Source organism: Galeopterus variegatus, unplaced genomic scaffold, assembly GCF_000696425.1.
Source record: "Galeopterus variegatus unplaced genomic scaffold, G_variegatus-3.0.2 Scaffold3172, whole genome shotgun sequence".
NCBI classification, from domain to species: domain Eukaryota; kingdom Metazoa; phylum Chordata; class Mammalia; order Dermoptera; family Cynocephalidae; genus Galeopterus; species Galeopterus variegatus.
In genome coordinates, this window is record NW_007729283.1 from 186911 (window position 1) to 198809 (window position 11899).

General features: G+C 45.6%; 1 protein-coding gene across 1 annotated transcript in view; it reads left to right on the top strand.

The window, feature by feature from the left end:
- The window catches only part of LARS2 (leucyl-tRNA synthetase 2, mitochondrial), a 186647-nt gene that overhangs the window by 138993 nt on the left and 35755 nt on the right, over positions 1–11899 (top strand). The window contains 3 exon segments of the mRNA XM_008584192.1: positions 5854–5954; positions 8517–8699; positions 10429–10598. Of these exon segments, the coding sequence (XP_008582414.1) occupies positions 5854–5954; positions 8517–8699; positions 10429–10598 (454 nt within the window).

Genomic DNA, 11899 nt, shown 5'->3' on the forward strand with positions numbered 1-11899 from the left:
CTTCCTTCCTTTCTCCCTCCCTCCCTCCCTCCCTCCCTCCCTCCCTCAGTGGTACAAAGGTGGCCTTTAATGCACAATAAAATCAATTATAATTTTTCAATTAGTGGAGTCCAAACTAATGAGGAAATAGTGAAGATTCCATCATTTCTCATCACTGTTGCATGCAGCTGTGCTTCAGTGCAAGCAAGCATGATCTACCTCTAGGGGTAATGCTGAAGAAGAAACCTGACTCAGAAAAATCCAGGGCCTTCCTTAAGGCAGAGGCATAATGCCCTGGCCTTTGGTCCCTGAGTCAGAAGGGAGTTGTTGGTCATTAAGAGTGGCAGATTTTTCTCTCTCTTACAAAGGCCCCTGCTGGGGCCAACCCCTCACTCGGGAGAGTGCGGCGCTGGGAGCGCAGTGGTGCTCCCGCCGCGGGTTCGGATCCTATATAGGGATGGCCGGTGCGCTCACTGGCTGAGCACGGTGTGGACGACACCAAGCCGAGGGTCGCGATCCCCTTACCGGTCACACACACACACACACACACACACACACACACACACACACACAAAAAAAACACAAAGGCCCCTGCTGTGCACAGTCACTATGATAAATAAATAACTGCTTACACAAGTTTGCTCCCAGGTACCATCTGTTGAATGGATGAATGAATAAACAAATGGGAAATAGGTTACAACGACTGTGAATCTGAATGATGAACTTGGCAACGTGGTGTGATCTCTGGTCCAGCAGAACTGGATCCCACGTTCAGCAGAGTGCTTGATATCCCCTTGCTCCTCATTCCCGTGCACATTGTGCCTCCATATCACACTTACGCCTCTTCCTTGTATTGATGGTTATTTATGAGCATGTCTTGGACCACCTGTTCTACTGTAAGCTCTTCAATTAATTACAGAGTGCTCTATACCCAATTGTCATGCAAACACATGTTGAATGAATAAGCAGGAATGGCTCCTCATTCAGAGCTAAACTACAGATGAGGGTAGATGTGGCTGGCTTCAGCCAAGAGAATGAGAACCAGATTCCAAAGCCCTGTGGAGCATTCCCTAGAGCCCTAGAAGAGTGGAGGGGAAGCACTGAGGAATGAGCAGGATTACAGGAGCTGGGAACCCCCCCCCCTGCTGTGAAACTCCATGTGAACACTCAGGGCACTTCCCCATTCTCATTCCCTTGCTCCTGTGACCTTCCTACGAGCCAGAAGTGGACAGAGTTTGGAATCTTTCAACACGCCCCTCCCCGCAAAAGGTCGTGGTCCCAACTGGAAACCATAGCATCCAGTGCCTGCCCCTTCATCTGCCTTGTGGATGAGGGATCCCCCTCATCCATCCTTCTTACCTTTTGCCTCCAGTTTCCCCCTCCACATTGTCCCCAACCTCTGCTGTTGTTGGGTTCATTTATTGATTCATTGAAACAAACATGATTTAGTTCAAACCAATTAACATTTATTGAGCATCTGTTATGAACTAGGCATGAGGAAGGGTCTTCAAGGATTTTCCTCCTCCTCCTCCCAGGAGGAAGACAGACAGGTAAGCAACTCACCTAAATACACAATAAAATGTAGTATCTGCCAAATATGTTGCAGGTACCACGCTGGACACATCAACAAGGAAAAGAGCAACTAATTCCAACCATAAGGGTCCAAGACACCTTCCCAGTGGAGGGAACATATGAGTCAAGCCTGGAGAGAAGGGTAGAGTTTTAACAGAGGGACATTTTTGATAACAGTTGGGGAACAGTGTGAGTGAGGACATGCGTGTATGGGCAAAGAGCGGAGGAAGTGAAAAGGGAGGGGAGAAGTCCTTTATGGGCAAGCGTTTTGATAACAGTTGGGGAACAGTGTGAGTGAGGACATGGAAGCGTGTATGGGCAAAGAGCGGAGGAAGTGAAAAGGGAGGGGAGAAGTCCTTTATGGGCAAGCTGAGGAATTTAACTTGACGTGGAAGGAGGTGCTCTTCAATACGACCAGGCTCTTTCTTTTCCTTCCTCACAGCTCTGAGAGTGGTCAGGCATTGCTTGGTTCAGCAATAGCAAAGACGCCACCCTGAGGGCAGGGATTGCTTTGCCCACTGTCATACCCCAATGCCTAGCTCAGTGCTAGGCTTATAGTAGGCACTCAGGAAATACGTGTTGGATAAATAAATGATAAATTTCCATTATAACTGTGCTTTCTGATAATGTGGTACTAAGAAACTTTCTGAGGCTGAGTCTGAGTGAGCCAGGAAGTGCTGCTATCATCAGTGATGTCTGGATAGCTATAGTTGAGGGCACTGGGCCCTGAGGCAGTCCTTCCCTCTTCTAGAAGATCCATCCGAGACGACCCCTGCTGGACTGGGACCCCAGGAGGAGATAGAGAATCCAGCTGAGCTTCAGCTGTCAAGTTGCATTGTTGCTAACTTTCACAAGTTGAAACATATTCATTGAACCCGCAGGCCTTGGTTTAGGTGCACTGCTATTTTGTGAGGCCATACTTACTAGTCTGGGGAAAGCCTCCAATGTGGCCATTCCCTGAGCTCCCTCATTTGGAAATGGTTAGAAGCAGTTTTGAAATAGGCAAAACTAAACGATGGTGTTAGCAATCAGGCCAGTGGTGCCCATGGTGAGGAGGTAGTCCTGGAGGTGGGCAGGAGGTGGTCATGTTCTGCTCACTGATCTGGGCAATGGTTACACAGGTGTGTTTATGTTGTGAAAATTCATCCAGTTATACCCCTAGGACTCATACACTTTCCAATATGTGTGCAATACTTTAACAGTTTACTTTTTAAAAAAAAGTTTAAAAATATGGAACGCAGCCTTAAGCAGAACAGCTGGGGTTAGGGTCAGGTTCTGGTTGTAATTCTGCCCATCCCCAGAAGATGGCGGTGTTGTGTCACTTGATGAAATGCCAGACGCGCTAACAGGATTCCTTGTTTCTTCCCCAGCCCCTTCTGGAGGCTTAATGCTGCTGATTTTAATTAACCTACTTGTCTTTATCTTTGGATCCAGATTATTCCCTCCTTCCTTCCATCCCAAAAACATCTTTTTAAAAATTTCTCTTACAAGTGCCCAGAACCACAGACTCACTGTGAGAGAGGAGAGGGAAAACCTCAAAACCTGGTGCAGGGACACTAGAGCCTGAGACTATAACAGCAAATTCATCCCTCTACCACCAAGTGCATCAGGGACAAGGTTACAGTCTGTTTCTTTTGTGTTAGGCAGCTGCATATAAAATTATTTAAGGAAGACCCCAATCTAAAAGATAAACTTGTGCTTGTGGCATCAAAACCCTGACCTGTCCTGGGAGGGGCTGTGAGGCCTGAAGACAAAGGTTCCTCCTGGTGTGTGTGCCAGCATTCCTGAAAAACAGGGACGCACAGACAGCATTGCTCCTCTTTCATTGTGCTTCTGTATTAAAATGCAGTATAAGATCCAAGTGCATTTGATTTTTAAATCATTTTCCATATCCTTGTATATAAAGGGCTCACATTTCCTGGGAGTCTTGCTGGGACATGAATTGTGGCACAAAAGGACATCATTCTCCTGCCAATTGTGACTTTGCCAATAGTGTCTTGAGGTGGAGGTGGGAGACACAGCAGTTCTATGATTCAAAAGAGTTTATTAAAAATATTTTAGAGGTTGGACAATGTTGTGATTCCTTTTGTGCACACATGTGGAATTCCCTCCAAATTAACACAACAGCATGCTCCATGAGCCCTGTGACATCAAATAACGGACCCGGGTACTGAATGAGGTCTCAAAAATATGTGTGACATTTCCATTTGAATGTTAAATATATCAAATCTTTTCTGGCTTGGAAAATACACCCCCTCTCCCACCACCACCACTACTACCAAATACACATATGCAAGCACATATACACACATGCGCTCATAAAAGTTTTTAAAATACAATGACCAGGAGTCCTTTCCTTCTAGCTGACCCTCAGTCTTTCTCAATCTCTTTGTTCCACTCTGTCCTCCTGAATGCACTAGAAACTTTCCTTTAAATTGCCACTGTCAACGTAACTGTTATGACAGCGGCTGCACAGTGTGCGTGTCAGGATCCTTTCCAGAGCCTCACTCAGTATCAGGGCTCATCTAAACTCGACGGCATTGGTGTAAAATGAGAAGCCTGTTGACAAAGCCAGCTCCTTTTACCTTCCTCACTGGAGTTAGGTGTGTTGCCTGTTGGGCCTCTCTGAAGATACCAGGTTTTTGAACTTCTAAATAAAAGCCACCCTTGAAGCACCACCACAGGACTTGTGTATTGAAAGGTATGTCACCCGGTCTTCCCTACATGGACGCTCCTGCGTGTTGTCTCTAACAACATGAAATACATATGTCATCAGCAGATGTCTCCATGAATCTTCTTGGAGTTCAGAATAGCCCTTGCTGAAATGCTTCAAAATTGAATCAAGTAGATTCTTAAGAATAAACAATTTCACATTTAAATAAAATAATGTCAGTATGGAAGTCAACCTCTACTTGTCCTCTTAAGAGAAAAAATTTATCTCTTACTATTCAGTCTATTATGGTGTGACTAAGACTACTTTTTAAAAACAGCCTCTATAAATAGATTATAATCCATCCATATTGTAGACCACTAGGTAGCTGTTTAAAAAATGAGATAGGTGGGCCGAGCCTGTGGCACACTCGGGAGAGTGCGGCGCTGGGAGCGCAGCAGTGCTCCCGCTCAGACACAACCACTATCAGAACGTCACCATGTCTCTTTCTTGTCTGTCTTTTGACAGTTGCCACATCTGCGTGTCCACAATTTAGTATTTCCTGTGTCTTTAAAAATATTAGGTAAGGTGTATTTCACTGTATATAACTCTCTGCCACCTGGTGTTCTCCCTCAACCATATCTGGAGTGAGAGAGAGAGATAGGGCTGGCAGGTTAGCACAGTTGGTTAGAGAGTGGTGTTAGAACACCAAGGTCCATGGGTTTGGATCTCTGTACAAGGGTTCAGATCCCAATATAGGCCAGCTGCCAAAAAAAAAGAGATAGATCTATATGGACTGTGATGGAAAAATTCAGTCATATCAATAAGGGAAATACCATAAAGTAATACATATGGTGTGATCCCACTTATTTAAATTTTTTAAATCTACAAAACCATATATGGGTGTGTACATGTTTATATATGTAAAGGTATTGAAAAAAGTCTCCAGACTTTTCCAGGGATATTCACCAAACTATTAATAATAGCTGCCATCTCAGAGGAATGTAGGCCTAGAAAGGAGGGGTAGTGTTTGGATGTGAACAAAAAAGATGTATTCATGTACAACTTGTATGACAAAAAATTTAAGAAGAATGTAACCAGGTGCTGTATACAAGGTTAAGGAAAAAAGTAATCTAACTAAATCTCTGTATCCTCTTGAGCCCTTCTTAGGCTGAGCTTAGCATATAGCTTACATTTGTGTGGTTCTTTAAAATTTACAAGTATTTTCCTGCAATCATTTCATTAAATCTTCCCAACAATACTTTGAGGCAGGTTTTTCTCACCCCCATTTTACAGATGAGCAAACTGACCAGCAGAGCAAGTAAGTGACTTGCTTTGACTCATAGAATTCTTTGAGAAACGGGACTAAGATTTGAGTTCAGGCCTTTCTATCTGAGGCCTGGGGCTCTTTCCACTTCCCCACAGTGGAAAGTAGACAGTTAGTTAATACCTGCTGATTTAACTAAAATTTTCTTGCCACTTATTGATAAGGAGCCATTGTTCAAGCTGAGTTTACAAGTGGCCTTGGTCAGCTGACCCATTTTCACGAAGGGCAGTTATTTCTGCCCATCAGCAGATAAGGTTGGTCCTGCTATTCTCTGGATGCTTTGTATCCCTACCTCTAGTTTTCTTTTCCTGTTATCTTTCCTCAGAGAGCCTTTTCATAAGCTGCTGGCCCAAGGCCTTATCAAGGGGCAGACATTCCGCCTACCATCTGGACAGTACCTACAGAGAGAGGAAGTAGATCTCACAGGTAAGAATGGCCCATCCGGTCCCATCCAGGCCTTGTAGAGAACCAAGGCCAGGCCCGAGAGCTACTGAGCAAGCAGGTGTCTGCCGCTAGGCCCTGGCTGGCTGGAGAATCCAGGGCAGGGACCCATTGGCCTCGTAGTCTCTAAGCTTCAGCTTGCTCTGGGCCTGCACCTTCTGTGGCTGGTCCTGGGACAGGCTGGCTGCTCCTCTGCCCCAGCCCCATCCAGCTCAAGTGTCACTTGAGCTTCGAACAGGGTTTTCGTTTGTGTGTAACATAGTGTCAACACATGCATCACCTCCTGTCCCAGCCCACATTAGACAGCTCATCTCAAAGACAGAACCCCCAGGCCCAAGAGACAGTCTTCCAGGACTGGAGTACTCCCAGTGTTTCTCCTCGGTGGTCTAGCACCACACTCCAGAACCTCAGGGCCACCACTCTGCTTTCTCTTGGAGCAATGGAGCAGCCCCTTCCAGCACTTCTCAGCAGAACACCTCCCCCCGTTCCCCTGCATGTCCTTCTCCCAGCTCTCCCAAGCCCTTCCCGTCTACTCTGTATTTTCACCCTTCCTCAAAGATGTTTCCTCCTGCCAGATCTTTAGGTGGCATGATGAAGATGTGTCATGTGCACCTAGCATACAAATGGAATAAATGACATGCAAGAAAATGGGGGTGGGGGCGGGGGGACACAGCAGGCAGTATGTATAGGGGCAGCTGTGAGGAACCCTCAGTACTCTGGCCACTGAATTTAGAAAAGCGAGTGCATAATGAATGAGATTAGGTATACCCAACAACCCCTTAAATGGTAGAAAACCTCTCAGGCCGAACCACTAGAGAGAGGGCTTAGGAGGAAGCAGTCAGTGGAATTACCTACTCACAGTAATCATACATCAGGGTTTGGAATGGTCATCAAGGTCCTTGGGAGAAAAAGAAGCTGGAGAAGGAGAAATTGGCAGTGTGTCTTCAGCACAGACCAGAGAGGAAAGGAGCTACATCCAGAGGCACATAAATTCCAGCTGTTAGTAATTCTGTGTGTTATGGACAAGGCTACCCATGCACAGCTGTGTGGTTTGTGTACTGCACAAAGGCAGCCAGCCAAGGGGATAAGCAAAGCCTAAAATCTAGCCACTTGCCAAACCCTATATTTCAGGGCCACATCTGCCAAAAGGGAGCAACTTTGTCTAACTTCTCAACTTCTCTGTTCAGAACGATGCCTTTTTCCTAATTTGCACAACAGTGTTATAAGGGCTTGACACAACCCAGGGCTGGGTAGAGGGGGCAGAGGTTCCCTGAGCCTCACTGCAGCCTGGATGAAACATCATTCAGGACTTAGTTTTCCTTTGCTGTGATGTCATAGGGCCAGGCAGTGTTGTGAACATCTTTTCTCTTCCCTTGCAGACTTGCTGAATATTTTCATCTGCAAGTGCAGGTTTCTGTCTACTTCATGGATGTAGACCTCATGAAGTATGAAATTGGCTTTAGGTATATATTATCAGTTCTATGGGAGTTTGGTTACTGTTGGAGTCAGGGATTCTTTGGCTGAAAGGAACAGAAATCCACCCAAAGATGGTTTGCCTCAAGGATAATAGGGGCATCACCCAAACCCAGTTGTGGGAAATACAGCTGGGCCCCACAGCACATAGGAAGTCACCAGCCCCTCCTTTCCCCTTTTCTCTTTCTCAAGCCTCTAATTCCTCTTCTAGCTTCTCTCTGTTCTTCTGCCCTGTTCTCCTTCCTCTGCCAGACTTGGATTCTGCTCTCCCCCAGTATCAGTTTACAAAGGGATAGACACAGTGCCACATCTAACCCCATCTCCTTAGAACCTGAGGCTTCTGGAGCCCAACGCCATCAAAACAGTTTCTGTCTCTTAGTTCCAATTCCTGAGAAAGGCTTTGCCTTGTCAGGTGACCTTACTGGTCTTATCCACTAGGGCTTGGCAATAAGGTGACCTTGTCCAAACATGGCCACTTCTATCAGCACCATCTAGAGCAGTGGTGAGGAGACACTTCCAAAGAACAGGGTGTGGGTAGCTCATAACACAAACAGACGGCCACATTTAGCCTGAGCCCAGTGAGTTAGCTCCATGTGCCCTGCAGTACAAGATCATGTTTTGGTGACTATAATATGAATGGTGGTACCAAGTCCCCAAGTGAGGCAGCCTCTCAGGGTTCTTGGCTGCTCCGAGACCCTGAATGGTCAGCTGCCAACTTTATGAATCCATAAAGAAAATAGCAATATATGCAAGTTCTTATTATTCTTTTTTTGTGTATAAATAATTTACTTATAAAGGGGGAAATATTTTGTAGAAAAAGCTGGCACAGACCATTATAACTGTACTACTTATTCATGAAAGAAAGGTTTGTGAGAGGGAGGTGGGCCTTATTTATTTAAAAACAAAAACATTTTGTATAATATAGAGGGAGGGAAAGGCGTGGTAAGTGAGCTTAGTGGAAGTCTTCAAGAGGGCACCTTTCATTGCTCCCCCAGTGTTTTCTTATTGACCGTGTTTCTATAGAACCAATTCAGAGTCACACATACCATGCCTATGTGTTATTTTGGCATCTAGGTTCTGTTCCTGTTCATGCAAAAACAAAAGAGAAGTTAGAGGTGACATGGGAGAAGATGAGTAAGTCCAAGCACAACGGGGTGGACCCTGAGGAGGTTGTAGAGCAGTATGGGATCGACACGATTCGGCTCTACATCCTTTTTGCTGCCCCTCCTGAGAAGGATATCTTGTGGGATGTGAAGAGTAAGTCACCTTCCTCTTCCTGGCCTGCTTCCTTTGTGATCTGCCCTGGACTCGAAGGAATCTGGGGAAGGAAATATCGTTGCTGAAGACAGTAGTAGAGAATTCTAGGAGTCAGTTCCATTAAGCGAGTAGCAGTTTGTCCAACATCCTCTACCATTCTCAGACCAGTGTCCTCAAATGCAAGTGAGTCTCAGAATCATTTGGGGAACTCGTCACAAATGCAGATTCCCAGTCCTCACCCCAGCCCTGCTGACTCAGCATACAGGAGGGAGCCCAGGAATCTGCCTTTTAACAAGCTCTGTGGTGATTCTGATGTAAGTTCTACAAGGACCACACTCTGAGAGCTATTTCCATGGAGACAGACTGGCTTCCATGCTGTGGTCCAAAGAGGTCAGTTCCTTCTTGATCCACCCTGAGAGGTTTTTTTTCTAGAACAGTGACATCCTCCCTCACCAATCCAGAAAACCCCAGTTGGGGCCTAGTCCTGGTGTTACCTGTGACCTCTGAGTCACCCCACAACAACCTCCATCTCCCCTCTAAGGGGAGATTTGTCTCTCCAAAGTTATTTAGATCTAAATGATTTGAAGTAAATTAATCTTGTGTGTCTGGCTGTCCTGGAATAAAGTGTCCTGCAGTCATTCATTTTTCCTTTGTGTGATCTGCCCCAAGTTTTGTAATGGGAAGGTCCTGAGACTTGTGCAGAGTATGAATATTATTTGAGCAATCACTGTTTATTTCAATGGCTATTTTTTTATTTCGCGGCTAGTGGGAAGTGTGGTCTAGAGCAGCAGTCACAGATGCCAGTCCTAGAGCTGGCTGCATCAGAATCACTAGGGGCTTATACAGCACAGATTTACAGGCGCAGGTTCTGGCTTCTGCTCCTACCTCATGGGACAGGATCCAGGAAGCTGTTTCTAAGAGCCTCCCAGAAGGTTCTGCTGTGCAACCAGGCTTGAGAACGCCCAGCAGTGCCAAAGAGTACAAGGACATGGACTGGCCCTGATTTGACTAGCCATGTGAGCAGGGCTACCAGGTGAAGCCATTGAGCTTCACCAGATCAGATTAACAGTTACATTTGATGAGTATGTTTGAAATATGTAATACACACATATTCAGCAAGCACAGTGATAGTGTTAAAATATGTCACACTGTATAGCAGTGCGGTTGCAAGAGAACCTGTGGACCACTGCCGCTGTGTATTAACCTGTGCCTGTGAGATAAGGAGCTCGTGCCCATGAATGTCAGCTGTGTCTCCAAGCACATTGTTAGCTCCACAGCATTTTTGTCACAGCAAGCTTGCTTCATCGCATCCTGACCAAGCTTCTCACCTCGTCATGGGCTGTGACAGATGGTGGGCGGCATGCCAGGTAGCCCTGCCGTGCAGTGCTCTGAAGATCTGGGGCACTAAGGTTTGATGGAATCAGTCCTGGTCTGACCGGTCAGACTCTGGAAGCCAGAGAGGAACCTTCACCTGCCCTCAGATGAACCCATCTAGGCACAGGGAAGTGTCTCATCAGTTCACAGGTGCTTTTCTCGGCTTGGTTACAACCAAATCGGTCATTCTCATGTTGCTGTCTTTCTCTTTCTCCTTTACTCGCACTGAATTCAGCTGATGCTCTCCCTGGGGTGCTAAGATGGCAGCAACGTCTGTGGTCCTTGGCAACCCGATTTATTGAATCATTCTCATGTTGCTGTCTTTCTCTTTCTCCTTTACTCGCACTGAATTCAGCTGACGCTCTCCCTGGGGTGCTAAGATGGCAGCAACGTCTGTGGTCCTTGGCAACCCGATTTATTGAGGGCAGGGCTTCTGAGAAGGTTCCCCAGCCTCAGCTGCTGAGTAACAAGGAGAAAGCCGAAGCCAGGAAGCTGTGGGAATACAAGAACTCGGTCATCTCTCAGGTCAGAAACTCTCCAGCAGATACTGGTTGGTTCTGTAACTCAACACTGTTTGGGAGCCTTTGCCTTGTGGAATGTGCAGCCCACCCTGCCTTGGGGCGGGCCACTAGGGGTCTTCTTCTTTTCTTGTTGCTGGCCCTACTTGCCTTGGTTAATAGATCCTACCAAAGTGGAGCAGCAGTACAAACATTCTAATGGAAAGAGATGCTCTCAGGAAAGGGCTGTCTAATGATGTTTTGCATTTGTCCATCCTGGATCTCAGGAAGCTGCCCCTTCCCATATTTCCACACTTAAGATGTCCAGGCAGAGAACCAAACTCACAATCATGCTGATGACACACATATTAACAGGCACGCAATTGTAGAGTTAAAAGGGGCATCAAGAGACTGTCTTCTTTAGCCTCCTCATTTTATAGGTAGGGACAGAGATGAGACCCAGAGAGGTTAAATGTCTTACCAAAAGTCACACAGCTGGTGAGGAACTGAGCAGAGGTTAGGCTCCAAGTTTGCTGATGCTCAGCTTTGCAGGGACTTTCTCACTTAGTTACTCTGTTGAACAGTATCTGTGTGAGTTATTGTGGGTTAAGTTTTATAAATCTAAAGTCATTTTTTAATGGGTATCTGATACCTCAAATTCTTAGGCTGTTTTTTTGTTTTGTTTTGGTTTTTTTAAGATGTGCTGATTCAAACTTATAAAGTCAGCCAGGGTCACTTATCTGGACTCTGGTAACTGATGACATTGATGATGTGGCAGGTTTTTTCCTCCCTAGTTTGTGAAATCTGAAGAGCCTTGGGTCCAGCATGGTCTCATCGATTGCACTTCTTCAGCCTTACTTCCGTCCTCTGTACCCTCTCCGTGTGGAGGAGCAGAGCTCACTGCATTGAATTTAGTGATCTGAGTGATGCCTGAGTGATTGCTTTCATACCACATATTTACTCTCTGTATTTGGCAAATTCTTCTATTCTGTCAGATAATAGAATTGGGTGATTTCAACAATTGGAAACTCTTGACATCTCAAAGATGTGTTATTTTTCTATACTCTTGCCCATGGTCAAAATCAAAAAGCACACAAACGTGAAAAAGCTAGTAAATCGTATTAGTGTTCTTATGTTGACTCTACATTTCAAAGTGTAAAACTAATTTTATCCCACATGCTAATAACCCTCATTGTTAATTGAAGTCAGTAACCAAGGAGAAGTGACATCCTCTGTCCCATCTCCTGATTACTGTTGTTTTGATGTTTGCTCATTGGTGAGTCCTGGCTCCTATTCAGATAACTAGCATTTCTTGCTTATCCACGTACT